Genomic DNA, 23830 nt, shown 5'->3' on the forward strand with positions numbered 1-23830 from the left:
GTAAACGTTATATATTACGTTATAAGCCTGTCCTTACTTTATATGATTTATGTGAGCATTAGCGTTGCTAATTAGCATGTTTTTCATTTGTCTGAAGCTAATGGGGAAATAGTTTACTAGTTAAACGCAAAATTAGCCTGTAAAAATTTTAAAAACTTATTTGTAAAGACTTATTTTTTGCTTATTGCATATATTGTGTCACTGAAGCTATATCATACTCATATTCAGTGAAACATTCAAACCCAAGACGTATTTTATGGCTCTTTGGTATGTTTGGAATCTTCACTATAATTTAAAATAAAGCTTGACTGCATTTGATCCCACATGAGGAAGCTTACAATTACATTTCATGCAAAAGATGAACACTGGCAATGTATTAGAAGTAAATAGACTGTGGTGTCTCTGTGTGTCACATATATTGCTGTCCTCAACATTGAACTTGAAAAATAAAACCCAAAGTCACAGGTCTGCCTGCCTGTGAAACATTAATATCTCTTTACCTAATTTTTTTTTCTCCATTTACCATTTCCAGCAAGTTGCAAAGGAGTTCTGTGGTAAGTTTCTTTTATTACTTCCATGCATTATGTCTATGTTGAACAATCCAAAATTGGTTTTGGGCTGTTTAGAGAGAGGGCCCATTCACAAATCTGTCTGTGCAAGTTTCTCTCTGTTTATGTTTTAGGTTAAAGATGGCTCAGAGAGGTAAGCCTTACACAGTTGCTAATCTAGAAGCATTAGACAAGTGTGTCCGAGAACGATGGTATGATCTGCAACACTGTTTTTTTTATTACTGATTTATTACTGACTAGCTTTTTCTTTCTTTGTTTTTATTCAACAAGAGAGAACGCACATTAATGAAAAGCAAAGGGAGACCTTGATTTCTTTTTTTAAGGAGGGAATGAAGCATGTCGGCTCACCCTTAATAGCAAGAGCTGCATCAGCTACGTGTTTGGACACCAGTGTCATAGAAGTAAGGTTTACTTTAGTGCCACACTAACAATCAACGTGTCAAATAAATATAGCATTCTAAAGAACTGCTTGTATAAATTAAGTGTTTTGTTAAAATTCAGTTTAATTGGTCTAATACAGGGGTGCTCAATCCTGTTCCTGGAGATCTACCATCCTACAAAGTTCAGCTCCAACCCTGATCAAACACACCTGAACCAGCTAAATAATCTCTTAGGTAGCACTTGATAATTGCAGACATCGGTGTTGGAGCAGGGCTGGAACTAAAGTCTACAGGTAGGTAGATCTCCAGGAACATGATTAAGCACCCCTGGTCTAATACTTTTGTTATTTTTTTCTTTTTCAGAACTGGATCGGTAATTACAAAAGATCCATAATTACAAAAGCTACCTCTGAGCCCCGGCCAGCAAAGGCCAGAGTTCATATCAGAGAGCTGTCACCTTACAATCTTTTTTGTAGAGATGTATTGAGAAACAAAGGTGAGAGACAATATTTAACAGATGCTTTCAATTGTTGAACTAAATGGTTTGTTGTTGTACATAGCAGCCCTGTTTACATCAGGGCTTTACAAGGGTTACAAGTTGCATTCATCAGTGTAAGACTGCTGTGTGTCTTAAAAAGAATCATCAGGTCATCAACTTTACATGTTATCTTGTTTAAACAGAGTTGTTATAGAGAAATGGGTTTCACAACCCAAGTAAATTAGTGTGTTGGACAGATTGTCATTGTATGAATTTACTTTAAAAAAAAGACATGCTGACTCTAAAGTAATACGTTTTCTGTGCAACTATTTTTTCCTTAGGCACAATGAATGATATCAAGGGCAGGTGGGCCACATTGGGGGAAGATGAAAAAAATAAATACATTGAAGAGGCAGCAGCACTGAGGGCACATGGGCAGGCCCTTAGCCCTGAAATGAGGGACGCCCGAATTAAAATGCACCTTAAGAAGCTAAAGTTAGAGGTTTGGATAGAGGCTTCATTTGCTTGGCATTAGTGGTATTATTAGAGTATTCGATGCAAGAATGATGTGAAAGCAATTGTGATGTGAGCAGAACAGTTTGACAGACAACTGGATTGTTTATCTGTAGATTTTTTTTTATATAATTTCAAATTAATTCTTATCAAATACATATTCCAGCTGATTTTTGTTTAAAGGCTATCAACATTAAATATTTTCACATTGAAGAAATTGTCAAAGGCTCATACCACCCTCTCAAACTAAATTCCTACTGGTTAAGCTGGTCTATTCAGATCAAGGTGGTCAATTGAAGCATTAGTAGTCACACATTGCTATGAGTCAAATTATTAGTTGGATATTGGACTCTATGTAAACACAGTTAATGTATAGTTAATGTAACCCTGGTGGTCCCTGACCACTTATTTGCTACGTGTGACAACACTGTTTTCATATATTGCCGAACCCTGTAATGAGCTGTTCCTTTAGTGTGTGTTGGATTTTTAAAAGTAGGTTTTGTCTATTTTGTGTTTAATCAATTATATTTCTATTTTTTGTGGTTGTCTTGTTTATCTTAATATTGTAAAGGTGTCCAAGCTTGAGGATTTGGGTGTGGAAACAGCCATTTTGTCATTTGACCGCCAAAAATCCAGCTTAGAGGTGTATGAACTAAGCAGCAAAGGAGCCACTGATTTCCTTGACTCAACGGACACAGTGAACAACTTTGCACTGCATTTCAAAGGTATTGCTTATGAAAATCCACAGAAATGGACACAGGCCCGTAATAGTGTGAATATACATAATACAGTTTTATGAAATTAATTGTTGTCTGTTGTTACATCTTTAGCCAGCTCCTCAGCCATAACACCCAGTACTAAAGATCAAGTCAGTGTGCTGGTAGGAAAAGTGCAAGATCTGTTCAACCAAAAATATAGTAAGTGTATGTTCAAATACTTTTAAAGCTGATGTAAAGAAACTGCTTATCTTGATAACCTAATATGCCTTCATGAATCCATGGCATTATTATCAAATAAATAAATAATTTATCTAATGTGCTCATCAACCAATAGATTATGACACCTTACCAGAATGAATGTTTGCAGCTAGAGGGGAGAGTCACAATTATCCAGCTGTGTAACTTTGTGTAACATGTGCATACATGTGTGTTTGTGTGTTTGTGTTTGTGTGTGTGTGTGTGTGTGTGTGTGTGTGTGTGTGTGTGTGTGTGTGTGTGTGTGTGTGTGTGTGTGTGTGTGTGTGTGTGTGTGTGTGTGTGTGTGTACCTGGTATTCATCACGTTGCGGGGACCAAATGTCCCCACAAGGATAGGAATACCAGTAGATTTTGACCTTGTGGGGACATTTCTCAGGTCCCCATGAGGAAACAGGCTTATAAATCATGCACAATGAGTTTTTTTGATGAAGTAAAAGTATGCACAATCTCCTGTGAGGGCTAGGTTTAGGTGTAGGGTAGGTGTAGGGCCATAGAAAGTACGGTTTGTACAGTATAAAAACCATTACGCCTATGGAATGTCCCCATAAAACGTGTGTGTGTGTGCCTGTGTCTTTCAGAGGAGGCTGGAGGTACTGGAAGGCTCCCCTACCAGTCCCTGGTGAATCAGGGCATGACCATACAAGTTGCTGGACTGCCCAACAGCCTTACCCTCAAGAAGCCTTCCTTTTATGGAAGAAACCAATTGGAAGCCATTTTGAAAGCTGCTGAGGGGATTTCATTTAAAATAAGTAAGTGACATCACCAGTGGTTGTGTTTCTCCACTTGTGTTTTGGCAGACCATTTGTCTCTATGCAAAGTGGGGAAAATAAGTTAACTAAAGAATATGTGAGTCTTTGTATAGTGCTGGGCCATTGCATCTCTATCTGTCCCTTCACCCCAATTGGTCGAGGCGGATGGTCGCCCACCCTGAGCCGTGGTTCTGCTTGAGGTTTTTTCCTCTTAAAAGGAAGTTTTTCTTTGCCTCTGTCACCAAGTGCTTACTCATGTTGGGTCTTTGTTAAAGGATTAGTTCACTTTTAAATTAAAATTTCCTGATAATTTACTCACCCACATGTCATCCAAGATGTCCATGTCCTTCTTTCTTTAGTCGAAAAGAAAATAAGGTTTTTGATGAAAAACCCTTAATAGTGGACTTCAACAGACCCCAAACGGTTGAAGGTCAAAATTACAATTTCAGTGCAGCTTCAAAGGGCTTTAAACAGTACCAGATGAGAAATAAGGGTCTTATCTAGAGAAACCATCTGTCATGTTCTGAAAGAAAGAAAAAAATATATATATATATATATATATATATATATATATATATATATATATATATATGTGTGTGTGTGTGTGTGTGTGTGTGTGTGTGTGTGACCCTGGACCACAGAACTCTTAAGTCGCTGGGGTATATTTGTAGCAATAGCCAAAAATACATGGTATGGGTCAAAATTTTAGATTTTTCTTTTATGCCAAAAATCATTAAGAAATTAAGTAAAGATCATGTTCCATGAAGTTTTTTTGTAAAATTCCTACTGTAAATATATCAAAATGTAATTTTTGATTAGTAATATGCATTGTTAAGATCTTAATTTGGACAACTTTAAAGGTGATTTTCTCAGTATTTTGATTTTTTTGCACCCTCAGATTCCAGATTTTCAAATAGATGTATCTCGGCCAAATATTGTCCTATCCTAATGAACCATATATCAATAGAAAGCTTATTTATTGAGCTTTCATATGATGTATACATCTCAGTTTTGTAAAATTGAACCGTATGACTGGTTTTGTAGTCCATGGTCACATATGTAACACATAACTTTGGTTTTTGTTAATTTTAACATTTACTAATACATTATTAAAATCTTGTTAACATTAGTTAATGCAGTGTGAACTAACATGAACGAACAACTGTATTTTCGTTAACTAATGTTAATGAAGATTAGTAAATACAGTAACAAATGTATTGGCCATGGTTAGTTCATGTTAGTTAATACATTAACTAATGTTTAACTAATGAACCTTATTGTAAAGTGTTACCTTCCTTTGATTCTGCTGTGATTAATTATTTTTCTGCAGTAATTCAAGAAGGCCAATTATTTGTTATGCTCATGCTACACAAGTGTTTTTTTTTCCTAAACATATCAGATGCAGCACAATGCAACCCTACCAACATGGCAGAGGGGATGTCAGAGCACATGGATGCAGAAGGTAAGCTGAGTTGTTTTTATTTTAGCTTTAAATAAATATATAACATTAAACTTAAGAAGCATAGTTTACTAGAAATGTAACTGTGGTCATTGCACAGCACATTTGACCACTGTACACATTATTGAAATAATAAAATGAAATCAAACAATGACATTTTCACCTTTGTGTGATGTTTTAATGTCTTGAAATCAACAGACACAGCAGATGGCATCCAGGGGAAATCGGTGGAAGAAATATTAGAGGCCATGTGTGAAAATGGTATTTCTTGTAATCGTAATACATTTGGCCAAATGCTACAAATCTGTTTTTTAAGTTCGAGCTTAAATAAAACTACTGTTCTGAGAAGTCTGCCATTGACATTTGATACAAAGAGAAAAGCTCACTTGTTTGAAAATTACAATTTATGAATACAATATTTATCCAGGTGACATTAATCGGCATATGTAAGGTTGGTATTCTGATCATTTTACGCTTTGAATTGGCTGTTGAGATTTATATGCAAGTAATGGGACTGTATTTTTAATCAAGGATTTACTAATTAACAATTGACAGTATAAATGCTGACAAATTGAATTAGGAATGTGTAATTATGATTTAAAAGTTGTATTAAGAAAGTTGTTATTGTGGTGTTCTGATTTTTGTACTTTAGGTGCACAGCAGATGGAAGACGAATGCTCAGAAACAGACACTACTGTAGCCATCGTGATGACTGCAGATAAAGGTATCTTTCCACATTGTGGTTATTTTTTATTTAACTATTGACAGTATAAATGCTGACAAACTGAATTAGGAATTTGTAATTAAGATGTAAAATTTGTATTAAAAAAGTTGTTATTGTGGTGTTCTGATTTATGTGCTTTAGGTGCACAGCAGATGGAAGACGAATGCTCAGAAACAGACACTACTGTAGCCATCGTGATGACTGTAGATAAAGGTATCTTTCCATTTTGTGGTTATTTTTTATTTACCAGGAAGTCCCATTGAGACGAATGAGCTCTTCCTCAGAGTAGACCTGGCCAAGACCAGCTGCATCATAGATTAAAAACAGGCAGTTTCAACAGATTACAATACTACAGTAAGAACAGATATGGGAACAAAAGCATAGACTAAAATATGTTAAAAGGGAAAAAAACATTAGACAGTGGCAAACTGTGACAAATCAGCCTCCAATACTTTTTTATTTTGGATTAAACAGCATTTAACTAGATTTACTTTTAAGTCTTTCAAGCAGCAGGTTCCAGGCAGAACATCCTAAATACAGAAGCAGCCTTTTTCCTAACTCTGTTAAGTATAAAAACATCTTGAGGATGCAAAGGGTGTTGTCCAGTACATTTCTTTGCAATACAAACACAGAGATAGGAGGTGAGCACATCAACAATTGCTTTTTAAATGATAAATGTGACCCTGGACCACAAAACCAGTCATAAGGTTCAATTTTACAAAACTGAGATGTATACATCATATGAAAGCTCAATAAATAAGCTTTCTATTGATGTATGGTTTGTTAGGATAGGACAATATTTGGCCGAGATACATCTATTTGAAAATCTGGAATCTGAGGGTGCAAAAAAATCAAAATACTGAGAAAATCACCTTTAAAGTTGTCCAAATTAAGTTCTTAACAATGCATATTAATAATCAAAAATTACATTTTGATAGGTTTACAGTAGGAATTTTACAAAAAATCTTCATGGAACATGATCTTTGCTTAATTTCCTAATGATTTTTGGCATAAAAGAAAAATCAATAATTTTGACCCATACAATGTATTTATGGCTATTGCTACAAATATACCCCAGCGACTTAAGACTGGTTTTGTGGTCCAGGGTCACAAATGATAATGCACCCGTGTACAAGAATACAGGTGGCTACAGCAGGCTGGCCTACGACTGTACGAGGTATGGCCTTACAATTAGTAATCACAAACCTGCATCAATGTGAAGTTGAGCTCTGGAAGCAGCTAAAGAACAAAGTGATTAGATTTCTGAAATTAAAATTGAGTTAGCCCTCTGTCTCAGGTTTGATTTACATCCATTTCTAAAACGGAAAATCAAGAGTTTTCCTTATTTCAGGGTTACACCAAAGCTGATTTCTGAAATTGAACCCAAGAACTCTTCTTTGTTGACCTGCTTGTATCTCATGATTGAGCTTCAGCAAGATCTGAGATGAATTGATGTGCAGTACCCACATTTTCATTCAGCAACAGTTACAAATGAATAAGCTTCCTTTGAGGTGTTGCTTTGAATATGGTGATGAGTATGATTTCAACTAACTGGCTTAACTTCCAAAATATTTGTGTTTTTCCTTTGGTAGATGGAGGCAATTTGTGCTGTGTCTGCAGTGTCCATTTCGATGACAAGAAGAAGAACGCTTCAAAGAAGTGGCGTTCATGGTCACAGTGCACAGTGTGCCAATCATGGTCACACACTGCATGTGGTTTTAAAAAGAACATGTGCCTTCACTGCCAGTGTGAAAACACCATGCAAACACCCTGAACCATCGCATCAGTGTTAGAAAAAATGCTATTTACTGCATTCCAAGATGCATCTTGTTACTTGTTGTCTGTACCATCTTTACAAATACACACACACACAGACACATACAAAATACATAATACATATATACACGTTTTAAAATGTATTAAGTGAATTTTCATCTTTTTCATTAAAATATACTTTATATGAGTCTTGCTGCAAATTTATTGTAATGGTTACACTTCACTTGTAGGAAAATAACTGTGATCGTATTGTTATTTTCAATCACCCTGATTTTTTATTTTTTGTTTTATTTTGTTGGCACCGTCAATGTTGTTCCTTTAATCTGGGCCCTGTATGGAGCAATAAAGTGATATTGTGCTGAATTAAGTCTACATGTTTTTTTAATATTATATATATATATATATATATATATATATATATATATATATATATATATATATATATATATATATAAATCAGTTTAATCATTGGTTCGGTAGGGCTGGGTGTTAGCAAGGACCTTACCATAATATTAAAAACAGTGGGTCACAGTATGATTTCATGTTATGATCACTCCTGCTGTCACTGGGAGATGTTTGGCAAAATGGTTGTTAAAAAAGATGGTTTATGTCAGAACACAAAATTCATCATGAGCCTAGGCTTGTAAGGAAGTTTGGGAAATATTAACTAATTTCTGTAACCAATACAGCCTTTAAGTCATCTGACTAAAGAACAAACGACTCCGAAGAGTCAGACCCAAAGCTTGAGACAGAACATATGGGATGTTGTGCATGCACGGTCACAGATTTAAATAATCAATGAAGTTGGACACTCTTTCCTGTTAGTGTTCATTCCTGTTACAAAGTGTTTATTTCTGTTACGATTTTTTTCTTCTAAGAATAAAGCTAAACAACTGTAATTATCAGTTTGTTTGAGCCATAATTTATACAATATTGTTAAATACATTACATTATTTAAAAAATTTTAAACTTCAGGCTTCTTTTAAATGAAAAAATGTTTTTGCATTTTTTATTAAAATACACTTTGCCTTAATACAAACTTTTGATACTTTTTAATAAAAAATTTTGTTACAAATATCAATTATTTGAACAAATAACCAACCATTTCTTAAAAAAAAAAAAACTTTCTTGAGGTGAATACAAAGAAATTAATGGGCATGCTATTAAACATGCTTTTTTATGGCACATGAGTTTTGGTAACTTGGACTGAGAAAACATGCATCCATCGTCTGCTTAGAAACTTTGTAAAAACTTTAATAAAATTGTCTATGATTAACCAATACACATTTTGAATAGTTAAATATGTGTAGCATTAGATTCTGTGTTGAAAAAATATGCTTGATTTTGAAGAGATACAAGCAAATGTCACACATTGGGTGGAATGAGTCATGTATAATGTAGGCCAGTGCTTCCCAATCCTGTCCTGGAGGCACCCCAACACTGCAGATTTTGCATGTCATCTTAATCAAACACACCTGATGCAGGTCATTAGCTCATTATTAGAAACTCCAAGACCTGAAAATGGTGTGTCAGAGAAAGGAGACATGCAAAATCTGCAGTGTTGGGGTGCCTCCAGGACCAGGATTGGGAACCTCTGATGTAGGCTACTCTTGGTTTTGACTACCAATAGGCCTAATAATAGTCCACACGTAAGAGAAGACTACCCATCATGTAGACCAGGGGTGCCCAATCCTGTTCCTGGAGATCTACCTACCTGCAGACTTTAGTTCTAGCCCTGCTCCAACGCAGCTGTCTGTAATTATAAAGTGCTACCAAAGAGATTAATTAGCTGGTTCAGGTGTGTTTGATCAGGGTTGAAGCTGAACTTTGCAGGATAGTAGATCTCCAGGAACAGGATTGGGCACCCCTGATGTAGAAGATGGTTTTATTTCTTAATGGCATTTTTTTAACCATCATAGCAGCATTAACATACATAGATGTTAATATAGCCTTTGTAAGCCATGTGTGTCCCAAACAGAAATGCACAGAGTTTGTGTGTTTGTGGACCAGGTATTCCTCATGTTGTGGGGTCGTACCTCTGTTTACACAGTCAGAAACAATCAAACAAACAACAAGCTTCATTTTTATATAGGCGACACCTATAGAGCCTTCAAAGTGCTCTCTGAAACTACACCCGAGATGGCTTGTGTACGTGAAATTAGAAAATTAAAATTTTGTTGTAGAGCTAAACCAAATACATTGTTAGAAAGGTCTTGACCTTGAGAGTAACATATGTAAGTATTAAGATTCTACATGGCTCCTGTTTTGAAATACTGACTTTTGAAACATCACCTTGGTGCATGTTTGAAGGCTTATAATTAAGCAATAAAAGGGGCTACAAACATGGGATCAACTGTTATAGAGAGCTCTTGTCCTCAGTTATCATGTAAATATAGTCAACAATTTGGGGCACTGTCAAGTATTTTAAAAAATTAATTAACTTTATTTTGAACCCATTTAAAAATAAGACATTTATAATCTGATTACATAGATGTATTTACTATCCCCCTAAACTCCTCACTGTACTCTCAACTCACTATTTACAACCTCCAATTCTAAGAAAAACACTATTGTTTTAAAAACTACAATTCCCTATAGCTACCAATGCAGCTTGATACAAATCAGCACTACGGTTGTAGTTTTTCTGGTTTGCAAATTAGGGTTGTAAATTAGGGTTGTAAAAAGATATATCGACTGAATGTATCAAATATCTAGTACAGCCAAAATATTAATTACACTGTGTCTAGATGATCTATGTTAAAAAATATAAATATGTTAGTTTATTTAAGATATTTTAGTCGAAATAGGAGTAGAACCCGCAAACCCCGCCCACAACACAATGCACTTCCGTAACCTTCTGCTACCACTTATTTTTTAGAATCGAAGGAGAAATTGTGAAAAGTTATAACCTTAACGTGAGCATATCGTATTGTTGAGTTATCAGTTTGTTGTTTTTTACTTTGGGGAAATGTTGAAATTATCATTTAAAAAAGTGTGTAAAATACTTTCCTGCGGAAATACGTCATGCAAGCTACGTGGTTTCAGCGGTAGCAGCGTCAATAGCAACCACTATAGCAACGAACTAAAGATAAAACAAAAAAAGTACATTCACAGAACGAAGAATGTGAAAATAAATTGAAAGCAGCCAGTGGGAAGAAGAAAAAGAAAAAAAAGCTGTTCATCTACATAGGCATGGATCTGAAGCATTTCAATAACGGTTATGTAAGAACCTACTGTATGTTGCACACCGTCTGGCGGATTATGACTATAAAATCATTGGACGTCATTTAAGTACATTATTTTTCATTGACTTCAAGTGTGATGTGAATAAATGCTGTGACAATATCTGAAAACATGGCTACAACTCATTGTGGGAAAGCTTTATTGTAGAGTCAATACACCTGTATGTTCACTTTTATTTTTTACAAATGTATTGTTGCTTCAGAGGATTCAAGATTCAATACTGTACTGTCATTTCAACTCAGTCAAAGGGGGTTTGGTTTTGTGAGCTCACAAAAAAAAAAAAAAAAAAAAACCTCACACACTGACCACATTTATACATCACAGTAAATAAGTAATATCACAATATGGTAAACATATTGTACTCATACAGACTAGTGGCGATATGTGTGCTTAAATACAGTACCTAAGCTTTAAAATAGATCAGACCTAGTAAAACAACACGTCTGCACCAGTAAGACAGTAAAATAATTATATTTCTCCACCACCCTGAAAGGTTTCTATGTTCTGCAGCAACATATATATTTTCCTCTTTAAGACATTCTTTTTCACATAGTATAATGATATCAGACAACACTGGAAAAGTAAATCACCTGTGTTTACAGCAAGGATAAAATCAGCACCAGGTGAAAGACAGACTGTTAACAGAGATCAGGATATTTTCTTTGGATTCAAAATGTTTATGAATTGATTGTGCACTTCAGCCTAAAATATACAGTACACTCAAATATACATATATACAGTCTGAGGATTTTAGGCTAGTGTCCTACAGGCCCTGTCCTGCCATTACCAGTGTTTACAGTCCTATATCATTGTCATCCTCATTGTCGTCCTCATTGTCATCATTTTCACCATCGTCATTATATTCCAGTGTCTGTATGCTAGAGATGGGGAGGTCTTGACACAAGTAGAGGTTGTTCGCAGGAACAATGTCTGGTACATGTGGCTGAAACATCACAATGGCTTGATGTCGTTTTCTTTCCAGCTGTTGGAGGCGTTGGATAAGAGCGGCTTTTGTACCAGGCTGATCTGTGTCCTTGATGGCAGAGCACAGAATTGCGTGCTGCTGATGGAGGTGTTTCGTTACAGTTCTCATTTCCTGGTAAAGCATGCGCTTTTCCTCAGCTGCTCGAGTCTTCAAATGAAGGGCATCAATCCCTCGCCTTTTTAGACTCCTCGAAACATTATCTTCTTCAATCTGGAAGACAAAAGAAATAAAAAGTGCTATGTCATGTTACCAGGTGGTTTCTAAAATGATGGGCAGGTAGTTGTGGTTAGTAAGCAGTTAGGTAACTATACTTACAGTGTCATCAAAGCAGAAGTAGACATGCCAAGAGGGGTCGCATGCTTCCTGGAAATCAATTGTTGCAGGAAAGATGCTCTGCTGTGGTGGCCACTGAATGTTGTTGTAATCTTTTATTGCCTGTCTCAGTCTCTTGTTGGAGCTGGCTACCTGTTTGGACAATCTGATGGCAATGCCCTGCCCATCTGTAGCAAAGTTAGGAAACATGCATGCAGAGCAATGAATTTATTAGTTTGTATTATAGTCCTTTTAAAAGTTGGATTTTAATGTCTTAATGTATCTACTTATCCACAGCACTTTACCTGGATATTTTCTTTTTAGATGGAGGAGGACTGCTCTCTCCCTTGATTCAGTTCTAGCTTTGGAGATCAGCTGGCCTCTGAGCTCACAGTCAACATCTTTAAGTGTAGACTTGTAGTCTGAATCAGATTCTTGCCATCTTCTCACAATTCTGTGTTTTTTCTCCAGGTTCAGCAGAGAGTCCTCAATTCTACAATGGTTGACAAATAAATCTTATTAAATGTTATTTACACACTTGATCAGAGAACAGTAACAGACAGATTACTGCTTACTTACTCTGTTTCACACTCCACGTATGACTCACGAGTCCCAGATCTATACATTACAAAAAATCAAAAGCAGAAAGCATTACAAAAAAGCAGAAAGTCTTAAGTCTTAAGTCACTGGGGTATGTTTGTGGCAATAGCCAAAAATACATTGTATGTGTCAAAATTATTGATTTTTCTTTTATGTCAAAAATCATCAGGAAATTAAGCAAAGATCATGTTACATTAAGATTTATAAATATACTATAAATATATCAATATGCAATTTTTGATTAGTAATATGCATTGTCAAGAACCTAATTTGGACAACTTTAAAGGTGATTTTCTCAGTGTTTTGATTTTTTTGCACCCTCAGATTCCAGATTTTCAAATTTCCTATCCTAACAAACTATACATCAATAGAAAGCTTATTTATTGAGCTTTCATATGATGTATATATCTCAGTTTTGTAAAATTTAACCCTATGACTGGTTTTGTGGTCCAGGGTCACATATAGTCTAAAATAAACACATTGAACCCCTACTTTGACTTGTAGAACTGAATCAGCTTGATGATGTAGTCCCTTTTCCATCTAGAGACAGTGTCTGGAGAACAGATAAATACATTATTACTACTCCAATAATGTGCTTCATTTCATGTTACTTCTTCACATAGCTTACAGCAGGGCTGCCCATTCCTGTTCCTTGATCTACTATCCTACAAAGTTCAGCTCCAACCCTTATCAAACAAACCTGAACCAGCTAATTAATCTCTTAGATAGCACTTGATAATTACAGACAGCTGTGTTGGAGCAGGGCTGGAACAAAAGTCTGCAGGTAGGTAGGTAGTCTACAGGAATGGGCACCCCTGGCTTACAGGATTGTATTTCATCACTGTACATGAAAAGGTAAGTATAACATATTTGCAATATTCTTTGCGAATAATATTCATGACCGTCTTACAGTATTCAAGACATTCACTTCAGTTGCTTACGTATTGGTTTCTGTTTCTTCTGGGCTAGCTCCATCTCCCTTTTCTTCCATTTCTCCATGTCTCCCTCAGAAACCAACACTAGACAACAAAAATAACAGGAAACAAGACAACATCAATGCTACATACTCTGTGCACAATGTGCTTGTAAATAGAATCTAAAATTCTCCTATTTACAACTATTGTTACCTGCTTCTTATGTGCATTGTTTACCTGGTGCCTCTCTGATGACAGATGAGATCTCTTCTTGAGCAAGAATCAATATTTTCTCTGCTTTGTCTAGTCTTTGCAGGAGCTGCATCTCTGCAAAGACAGTTTAATGTACTTATGCTGACCAATTTGTGTGTGATCAACTTCACTCCAGAAAATATAAAATGTATAAATAGTGAACCACCAGCACAGAATTTTGACAGGTTATGCAGCAGTGGACAAACCTAGGTCAGTTGATTTCCTCCGTCCATAATGCAAAAGGGCATCAGTCAACAGGTCAAGGCGGTGAGATGGAGTCATCTCCTTTGTGACTCTGGCAAATCTTCGGAGGAAAGACCACAGCCTTTCCATTCCTTCCCCATCTGTGAGCCCAAACCCATCAAGCCGCCTGGTACTATACTTGATCTGCGATTAAAGCAAAGTGGTAGAATATCACAGACAGCGACACTGAGCATGACACTGAGCATATTGTGTGTGGTGTGTGTATACACTTGCTCTGTGCAGTTGTGTGTCATGTGAGGTTCTCCTTTAGTCACACTGTTGTGGTCAACTGAGTTATTTTGCCCTTCCGTTCCTGCTCTGCTGGCTTTTTTGGGACTTTTATGGTGCATAATTATCATCCCTACTCTCTCACAACAGCAGGTAGGCCTACTGTATGTTAGGTGAGTAGAGTAGCTTTTACCCTGACCATTCAGACAGGGCTTGGAGCAGAAGAGGGCCTTGGTGCAACTTGTATTATTTTATCTTTAAATCAGTAAAAATAGCGAAGCTGTTCGTTTTATCACTTTATATTTATGTAATAATTATACAAATGTAATCTGCATAAAAAAATAAAGAAAAAGAAAACAAGGTTGTAACAATCATCTGCTTATAGTGATTATTTTGACCCAGACAGATTTGAGATAAGAGGTTTCCACTTTATAGTCCTAAACGGTGCAATTTTTCAGCATATCTACTTAATTTCAGCTGTGCAGTTGACAGACAGGAAAATGGAGGCCAAACAAGGAGTGAATGATGTGTGCCACAGGTCCTGATGTCTCTATAAAGTAAATGAATTACCTGGCAGGGCAATTTGTGTCCATAAACATGAAATGCTGGTATGGCCAAAGAGATGTTGTGTGGTATGCCCTCCCCTGATTTCTGATTGAACACAGTATGGCACAATTTTGAGTTAATGTGTCTTTTCTCAAAACAATAATTCAGTTTTACACAGAAAAAAATACTTACGTGCAAATGTGAGGCAACAACACAGGCAATGTCATAGACTACTCGCAGGTGTATGTTCTTGTCCTCACATCTTTGAAGTAGCTCATCAATGACGTACAGAGGATAGGCTAATCTATTTCAACACAAAAAGATTGAAATAAAAAAAATAGAATGGTGACACTTTATACTAAGGAAAAGTAAAAATAATTATACAAACAATCTCCAGCATCAAATTCAATACCTAAATACTCAATAAGGGCACTCAAAATGATCCAAACAATTTTCATGTTTCTTATATTAGTGAAGATTATAGAATAGTGGTAAAGTTAAAATTTTGTAATGTTTTTGAATCTCCATGTTAAATGTAAAAACAAATAAAAAACAAATAAAATATGTCTTATGTTAGGGTCATGCTATTCTACGCATTTTATGAATATGTAGAATCAAAAAGGTTAATTATCATTCTGGAACACTGGGTCAATAGATGTCACTACTGTGGCATAGACTTGCCTTTCTCCTTGGCTCATGTTGACAAACATTAGGGGCATTTCATGACGACAAGAGGCTCCAAACACTCCTGTAACATCAAGTTTCTTTGCTTGTTTTTGTGACCTCAGCACGTTGCCAGCCTTGAAGTTACTGCAGTCCTAAAGATTTAAGGAAAACATAGATTTACGGGAGGAATAATGATCTTTTTTCACAAATTATTAAATAAATATTTCTTGGACTCAATCCATGAAATTCTACAACTATGACTAACCTCGTGAGGCTTTGAGCTGTCAAGATGTGATAGCAGGTATTCCTCTACATCCTTTTCATCAACAAACATGCGGGTTCCATGTAATGGCTCAACCGCACTTGTACCTGAGCTTTGCTTCCTCACAAGGCCAAAGTTGGCATCCAATGCCACAATCATATCTCCATCAGCCTGGAAAACAAACACTTACAGTAATACTGGTTTTGTATCTGCACCAGGTTTATACATTTATACTATTACTATTTTATTATAATACTTTATACAAAAAATAACTAATTTTGCAGATATCAATTCAATGCCGAGTCATGAAAAATGCAATCAGGTTAATCAAACAAGAACCATGGAACTAGAACCAACCTTTGGACATGCTGGGCATTTGGTCCCATCATCTAACTCTGGGCAAATATCTACCAAACTTCTTTTTCGGAAGTGGTGATGCCTAAAATGGGATATGGATTCTCCCACCAAGGCTCTGTAGAGTGTGTTAACCTGCGGTATAAGCAGCAATCAGTGAACACATTATTTCGTACACTAACATCTGGTGATGGTGGTTCACTCAGAAGTTGTTATTTTATAGAAAAATAACAAGAATACTTTTGCAACTATACAATCCTAGATGGTTCCATAACTGTTTACTTTTAGTTGTTATAATAAATGGTGTAGTACAATCAAGAAAGGTGTAATTTTCACATCTATATGGACTCGTCAGACTTCAAACTGACCTCTGCAAACTGACTTACCTCTGCAAGAGTGAGGTTATTTTTCCAGCGCAGAGTGTTGCAAAAACCCTCAACAGAAACCTGACACTCCAGTGACAGACAAACAAAAAGCTCTAGCAGAGGGATGGAGAAGGCTGTCTGGGGCTTGTCGGCTGTTGCTGGCCAGAGCCCATACCTCAGCAGCGTGCAGGTTTCTGGTTCACACGCACACATACTGACTGTGACGGTGCAGAGCCGCCCTGACACATAAAAAGAGAAAAATAAAATAAAAACATAACCAAGTACTACTATAGAGACTATCATATCAGCATAGAATAAAATCACCTGAGTGTGTCAACTTAATGGGCCAGTTTCACAGACAGGGGTTAGCCTAAACCAGGATTAGGTTTTAGTTCAATTAGGATATTTAAGTAACTTTAATAAACGTACACTACAAAAAACATTACTGTTTTGAATCTTGAGACAAAACAATAGCACTGACATATTTTAAGATATATCAGTACAATTTGCTTTCTGTTAAAACTGGGGGATTGTTTGTTATTGTTGGAATCAGCAAACAGGCACAGATTGGAATTTTCAAAAAAATTTCACAAATTTAATTAAAACCTTATAGGAAATCATATATTATTATATTATATTATCATTATTATATATTATTATCAAATATATCTTATTCCACATGAAATAGAATTAGATTCCTTAACCTGTCAAGAAAATTAAATACATTAAGATCATGTAAAATGACAAACCTGTGCTGACAATGACCTTCATGTCCTTTGTGTACGCAGCATGGGCATCATGGCCTTCAGGTAAATACAGGAATAACCCCAGGGAGGATGGCTCATAGAAGGCATTCTGTAAGAAATACTGATAGCTCTAACAATGTTTTTAAAACAACAAACTTGGTACACTAACAGTTGAAACTATGTAGTGCTAAAACAATTCGAATAATCTAATGAATCTGTTTGCAATTACTGTGAGTTTGCTGTTTGTATGTATGACTGCATTGTATTGTTCTTACATTCCACTTATCAGGAAGATGCAGTGAATTTCTGTGAGTCCTCTTCAGACAAGCCTCACAAAACACTGCAGTGGTGCTGCACTCAATGCACCTATAATCAGCATGTTCTAGGCAGACAACACACTGAGTAGTGATTGGTGCTGAACATTCAAACGACACCTTAAGCATTTCATCCTTGACTGCATCCCAGGCATGAAGCTCTCTCCTCTTTGCCTTACTGTATGCAGTCTCAGAACATGAACTACAGCTCGGTGCCACTTCATCAGGTTCAGATGTAGAGGGGTCTGAAGGGTGGGTCTGTTTGGAGTCGGGCTGGGGAAGACCTTGACTAAGGTAAGACACCTTTGCAGGGCCAGTGATACACCTCCTCACCACCTTAATCTTAACATTCCTGAAACGTGTGGTTTTAACTGCTTTTCCCATATCTGAAATTAAAAAATTTGGCAATTACTACATAAAGCAAAGTGCAACATGTACTACTAATCTCAGCCTAAAAGACAGAAACACATCAGTGAACATGGGATGCAGATGATGGAAATGGTGCCTGAGAAGATAGATAGATAGATAGATAGATAGATAGATAGATAGATAGATAGATAGATAGATAGATAGATAGATAGATAGATAGATAGATAGATAGGCAATACGCAAAAATAAGTCATTTTTACAGGCTAATTTTGCGTTTAACTAGTAAACTAAATTTCCCCATTAGCTTCGGACACGTGAAAAACATGCTAATTTGTACCGCTAATGCTCACATAAAACATATAAAGTAACGACAGGCTTATAACGTAATATATAACGTTTACATACGCAATTGCAACACGGTTATTTCATGTCAACACTCATGTCACACCACCTTAAAACACATTTTCTGTATTGTTGTGGCTTATTGACTAATTAATTACAGTTTACATGCTCATTTCAATGATCTTACCTGCAAATGTCCACCGGAAAAACTGCGCGGCCGCGACGTTCCCGCGTCATCCAATAGATTTCCGATTACCGGTGAACTGGATTCCTCTAGGACTGGATCTGGAGTCTTCTCTATTAGTATAGCTGATTAACCATGTGGATGGATGATAACAGCCTTCTGAGCCTACCAGTAGGCGCAGCAGGCCCCTACTGGCCCATATCTATCAGCTGATAACCACTGATAACGCCCATTCAATCGAGTGATAACATTCGAAGCGGGTGGTAATTTAAGTGAACTCAAACTATTCCTTGGGTCATGTCAAAATTAACCAAAATTGGTTAAACTTCCTGTCCGCCATTTTGATTCATGTTGAAAACCTACTTTTTCGAACTCCCCTAGACTGTTGGTCCGATTTGCACCAAATTTGACTCAGATCATCTTCAGACCATACTGGGAAAAAGTTATGGATTTCTTGTCGTTATAAAAAAGGTTTTGTTTAGCGCATCAACAAATTTGCTAGATAGATGCCAGAGTGCATCTGCGGCTCTATCTCGGCAAAGCTTTGAGATATTTCCACCAAAGTTTGTATGTGCCATTGTCACCTCACACTGATCACAACACATCAATTTGGTAACAGCGCCACCTTTTGGTCAAAAGTAATAAACTATTCATTAAACATTAATTATGAAAGTTGCAAAAATGCGAATACATTTTGAATGCATTAGCCTATTGTAATAAATGTGATCTCAAAATTATCCTTGGGTCATGCAGACAATATAGATACCAATTATACCACCAAACGTCCTGTCCGCCGTTTTGATTTATGTTGAAAACCTACTTTTTCATACTCCTCCATGACTGTTCAAAGAAAAGTTAATGTTCATCTGCGTATTCACTCTTCAGAAAAGCCTGTCACCTGTCCTTAGTGTAGAAACACTTTCACATGTAAAGGAAGCTTTTTAGTGATAATTTAGTCATCTGAATTGTTTTATTCTACCTAAAGTCCACTACATATGAGATTTTAGTTCGCCAAATTTACAGTAAGTTTACTCAACTAAAATGAGTTTAGTTGAATTGTTTAGTTACATTTCAAAATAATGTACTTCTTGTTTTCATCTGTGAATCTGTTAATATGAATGCTATTAAGGTATGAACATGCAATATGGACAGATTTAACTTCTGTGAAATATAGTGCCTTTATCTGGAAATTAAATTTAACCACTTCTGAAAGAAACAAGAACATGATCTTCTTTTCAATTAATGATATATGCATTCTTTATTATAAATTTAACGTTGGCAGCAGCACCCAGGAAACAATTTGAACCAATTTTTAACCAAGTGTTCTGGCGCCAGACAGCAGTAAACCTGTCAATATTTAGATAAGCTCTAAAAGCCACCACCAAGATATGTTTGCAATTTACACTAAAAAAATAAATAAATCCACAAGCAAAAGACCCAGATAGCAAGTAGATGTTGATTTAATGTCGTAAAAAATTGGTTGTAAAGGTCAGAATCGGTCATGAATCAAATTTCAAAGTTGAATCAATGTTCATTATTTGGTCTGTACATTAGAACGCTATTACACAGAAAATCAGAATGAGCTTTATTGCCAGGTATGTTTACACATACAAGGAATTTGTTTTTGTGACAGAAGCTTCTGCAGTGCAACAGAATGACAGTGACGAGACAAAACATGGTATAAAAGAATATAAATAGAACAAGTAAATAGGGAACAACAATCAGTGTTGGGCAGTAGCGTCGCTGTTTTCTGAATCGAATAGCTTTTCACTTGCGAAGCTCTTTTTTTGATCAAATAGCGTGGTAGCATCAATAAAAGCTACACTTTCCAAAGCAAAATATCGGAAATAGAACTGCTAAGGATCACTGCTCCTGGATCAGTAAGCGACGCCACCGCCATTAAACTTCATAACGCCATTGGCTCCTCAAACTGTCAGTCAAACCTCATTATTCCTCCAGCCTCTCTCGTGAATGAAATGCTGCGTGCAGTTTGGAGCATCTTTGCTTGATCGCAGTCTGAAGGTAAATAAAGTTGAACTGAACTGTTAATTGAATAAGTACAGCATTCTCTTTACTTAAGAAACACTACATTTATAAAGGCTTTTTTTGTATTTCAGGAGCGGAGAAGAGTGCATTTATGACAGCCAAATATCTTGTGTGATACCCCAGCTGAAAAAAAAAAGACTGCTAAAACCAGCCTAGGCTGGTTGGCTGGTCTTAGCTGGAAGTAGCTGGCTTTAGCAGGTGGTTTCCCAGCCTGACCGGTTGGTCTTAGCTGATTTAACCCTCTGGTGCTCTTCGTTTTGCAGTCACACGTGTGCTCTTCGCGGTCAGAAGTGACCGGACACCTGTAACACATCCTGTAATTTTTTCAGTAAAACCATTCCAATTCATTTTGGTTTAATAATATTTTTTCTTTTTTATTTTGCATTTTGAGAGGGTTTTGTGGTAATAATGAATATTTATGCTGTAATTAATATCCATTTTTTGCCATTGAGAATAATGAAAAAAAATTATTTTAATTTTTTTTTTAATGAGTGCAGTATTTCAGGTTGAAATAGAGACTCAGCCATTCAACACTAATTTTTGAAGGCAGATTAGCTCCATCTGTTGGTAAAAAACGAGAAAAACATCTGTAATGGCAGGTGTAACTTGATGCCTGTATAGTTCTCTACAAAGCAGTTGTGAATTGCCTAGTTGTTTTTAGACAATTGATTCAGCATTTTTATTAGGTGGAATAGTTGAACATACATTTAAACAATCTCAAAGACTTTCATATCCAGTTTGGGATAGTTTTTTGTTATAAATATGATTTGAAGTGTTAATTTTTTGTATATGCAAGAGAGTGTCTTTTGCACTCTGGATATGTAATGTTTTATACATATATTTTATTTTATTTTACATCTTCTCAATTTGCTGTGTTTCAGTTCATTTGTGCGTGTGTGTGTGGATGTGTGAGAAAGAGACAGAACAATTCTGTACATTTTTGTATTTTTGTCGATTTCCCATTCATTTCCTGATGTCGGTCATTTTTGACCAAAGAGCACAAGTTTTTTTTTTTTTTTTTTTTTGGAATCGTGCCCTCATTTTTTATGTGTGTCCATAAAAGTCACTGAATTTGGTAGCGTTCTGATGAAGCTGTGATTTTAAAAAAAAATTCAAAACCGAAAATGTTTTGGTCAAAAGTGACCGAATAGAGGTGAGTATATTAGTGGTATGTGTGTGTGCGTGTGCGTGTGTGTGTGTGTGTGTGTCTGTGAATGGGTGTGTTTTAGAGTGTGTCACCCCTTCACTGCTGTGTACTTTTTTCAGCATTGTGGAGGATTTGTAGATTGTACACACAAAAATTCTCTGAATATTTGTATTTTTGTCAATTTCCCATTCATTTCCAATGGTCAGTCATTTTAGACCGAAGAGCACAAGTTTTTATTTTATTATTAGTTTTTTTTAATCGTGCCCTAATTTTTTATGTGTGTTCACATTGCAAATGCCATAAAAGTCAATGAATTTGGTACTGTTCTGATGAAGCTGTGATTTTTTGAAAAATTCTAAACCGAAATTTTTTTGGTCAAAAGTGACCGAATAGAGGTGTGTATATTAATGTGTGTGTGTGTGTGTGTGTGTGTGTGTGTGTGTGTGTGTGTGTGTGTGTGTGTGTGTGTGTGTGTGTGTGTGTGTTTTGTTTTTGTGACATATCAGGACACAAATTGGTGTAATAACATGGGTATGACATAGGTATTACAAGGAGAGGGTGACTTATGAGGACATTGCCCATGTCCCCACTTTTCAAAAGGCTTATAAATCATACAGAATACGTTTTTTTGAGAATGTAAAGATATGCACAGTCTCCTGTGAGGGCTAGGTTTAGGTGTAGGGAAGGTGTAGGGTGATAGCAAATATCGTTTGTACAGTATAAAAACCATTACGTCTATGGAATGTCCCCACAATTCACAAAAACAAACGTGTGTGTGTGTGTGTGTGTGTGTGTGTGTGTGTGTGTGTGTGTGTGTGTGTGTGTGTGTGAATGGGTGTGTTTATGAATGGGTATGTTTTAGAGTGTCACCCCTTCACTGCTGTGTACTTTTTTCAGCATTGTGGAGGATTTGTAGATTGTACACACAAAAATTCTCTGAATATTTGTATTTTTGTCGATTTCCCATTCATTTCCTATGGTCGGTCATTTTACGACCACTTAGCCTGCTTGAATCATGCCCTCAATTTTTTTTTGTGTTGACATTTCAAATGGCATAAAAGTCACCGAGTTTCATATCATTCCGATTAAGCTGTGATTTTTAAAAATTCAAAACAGAAAATTTTTCGGTCAGAAGTGACCGAAGAGCACCAGAGGGTTAAGCTGGAAGTAGTTGGTTTTAACTGGTCTACCAGTCAGGCCAGCCTGGAAATGTGGCCAAAACCCCTGTAAAACCAGCCTGCTGACTAGTTAAAACCAGCCAACCAGCCTAGGCTGGTTTTAGCTGTTTTTTTTTCACCGGGGATTTTAGCCAAATAACAGAAAAATCATGAAAGTTCATGAAAATGTAAATGCGATGCAAGTACTACTTCCGATGTGGCGGTAATGACGGGAAAAAAGCATTCACTGGTCAAGAACTTCGTATTTGATCTTGATTTTGGTGAAATGTTAATAATATCCCTGCTGAAAAAAAACAAACAAAAAGCTTAAACCAGCCTAGGCTGGTTGGCTGGTTTAAGCTGGATGTAGTTGGTTTTAGCTGATCTCCAAGCCTGGCTAGGCTAGTCAGACTGGTTTTCGCTAGTGGTTTCCCAGTCTGACCAGCTAAGACCAGCCTGGCCAGGCTGTAAAAGTGGCCAAAACCCCTCTAAAACCAGCCTGCTGACCAGCTAAAACCAGCCTACCAGCCTAGGCTGGTTTTATCTATTTTTTTCACTGGGGATTTTAGCCAAATAACAGAAAGAAACTTTATTAAGTTCATGAAAAATGCAATGCAAGAACTGCTTCTGATGTGGCGGTAATGACGGGAAAAAACATTCTCTGGTCAAGAACTTCGTATTTGAACTTGATTTTGGTGAAATGTTGATAATATCCCTGCTGAAAAGAAAAGAAAAAAAAAAGGAATAGTTGGTTTTAGCTGGTCTACCAGCCTGGCCAGGCTGCAGGTATTAGCTGGTGGTTTCCCAGCCTGGAAAAGTGGCCAAATCCCTTCTAAAACCAGCCAACCAGCCTGGTTTTAATGAAAATAGTCGTTCATTCTTAGTTTAAAGTGCACTAATGCTTAAACTTCAAAGTTTAACTAATGTTAAC

At 36.4% G+C, this 23830-nt stretch overlaps 3 protein-coding genes across 3 annotated transcripts in view; 2 read left to right on the top strand and 1 right to left on the bottom strand.

Moving 5' to 3' along the window:
• The window catches only part of LOC141342407 (uncharacterized), a 226404-nt gene that overhangs the window by 128119 nt on the left and 74455 nt on the right, over nucleotides 1-23830 (top strand). The gene's annotated exons all lie outside the window — the stretch shown is intronic.
• LOC141329593 (uncharacterized) lies at nucleotides 1774-7886 on the top strand. Its single transcript, XM_073835476.1, has 8 exons — nucleotides 1774-1929; nucleotides 2512-2665; nucleotides 2771-2857; nucleotides 3495-3665; nucleotides 5065-5127; nucleotides 5777-5848; nucleotides 5990-6061; nucleotides 7441-7886. Exons 1-8 carry the CDS (start codon nucleotides 1774-1776, stop codon nucleotides 7620-7622), a joined length of 957 nt encoding a protein of 318 aa, XP_073691577.1. The 3' UTR covers nucleotides 7623-7886.
• LOC141341737 (uncharacterized) lies at nucleotides 11121-18794 on the bottom strand. Its single transcript, XM_073846427.1, has 16 exons — nucleotides 17616-18794; nucleotides 17344-17449; nucleotides 16616-16833; nucleotides 16233-16364; nucleotides 15879-16046; nucleotides 15629-15765; nucleotides 15140-15251; nucleotides 14972-15052; nucleotides 14137-14317; nucleotides 13916-14005; nucleotides 13706-13783; nucleotides 13257-13317; nucleotides 12744-12782; nucleotides 12470-12657; nucleotides 12168-12352; nucleotides 11121-12062 (listed from the first exon to the last, which is right to left on the bottom strand). The coding sequence occupies exons 1-16, from the start codon at nucleotides 18036-18038 to the stop codon at nucleotides 11661-11663; spliced, it is 2601 nt and encodes an 866-aa protein (XP_073702528.1). The 5' UTR covers nucleotides 18039-18794; the 3' UTR covers nucleotides 11121-11660.

This window comes from Garra rufa, chromosome 1 (assembly GCF_049309525.1).
Source record: "Garra rufa chromosome 1, GarRuf1.0, whole genome shotgun sequence".
In the NCBI taxonomy this organism is placed as follows: Eukaryota; Metazoa; Chordata; class Actinopteri; order Cypriniformes; family Cyprinidae; genus Garra; species Garra rufa.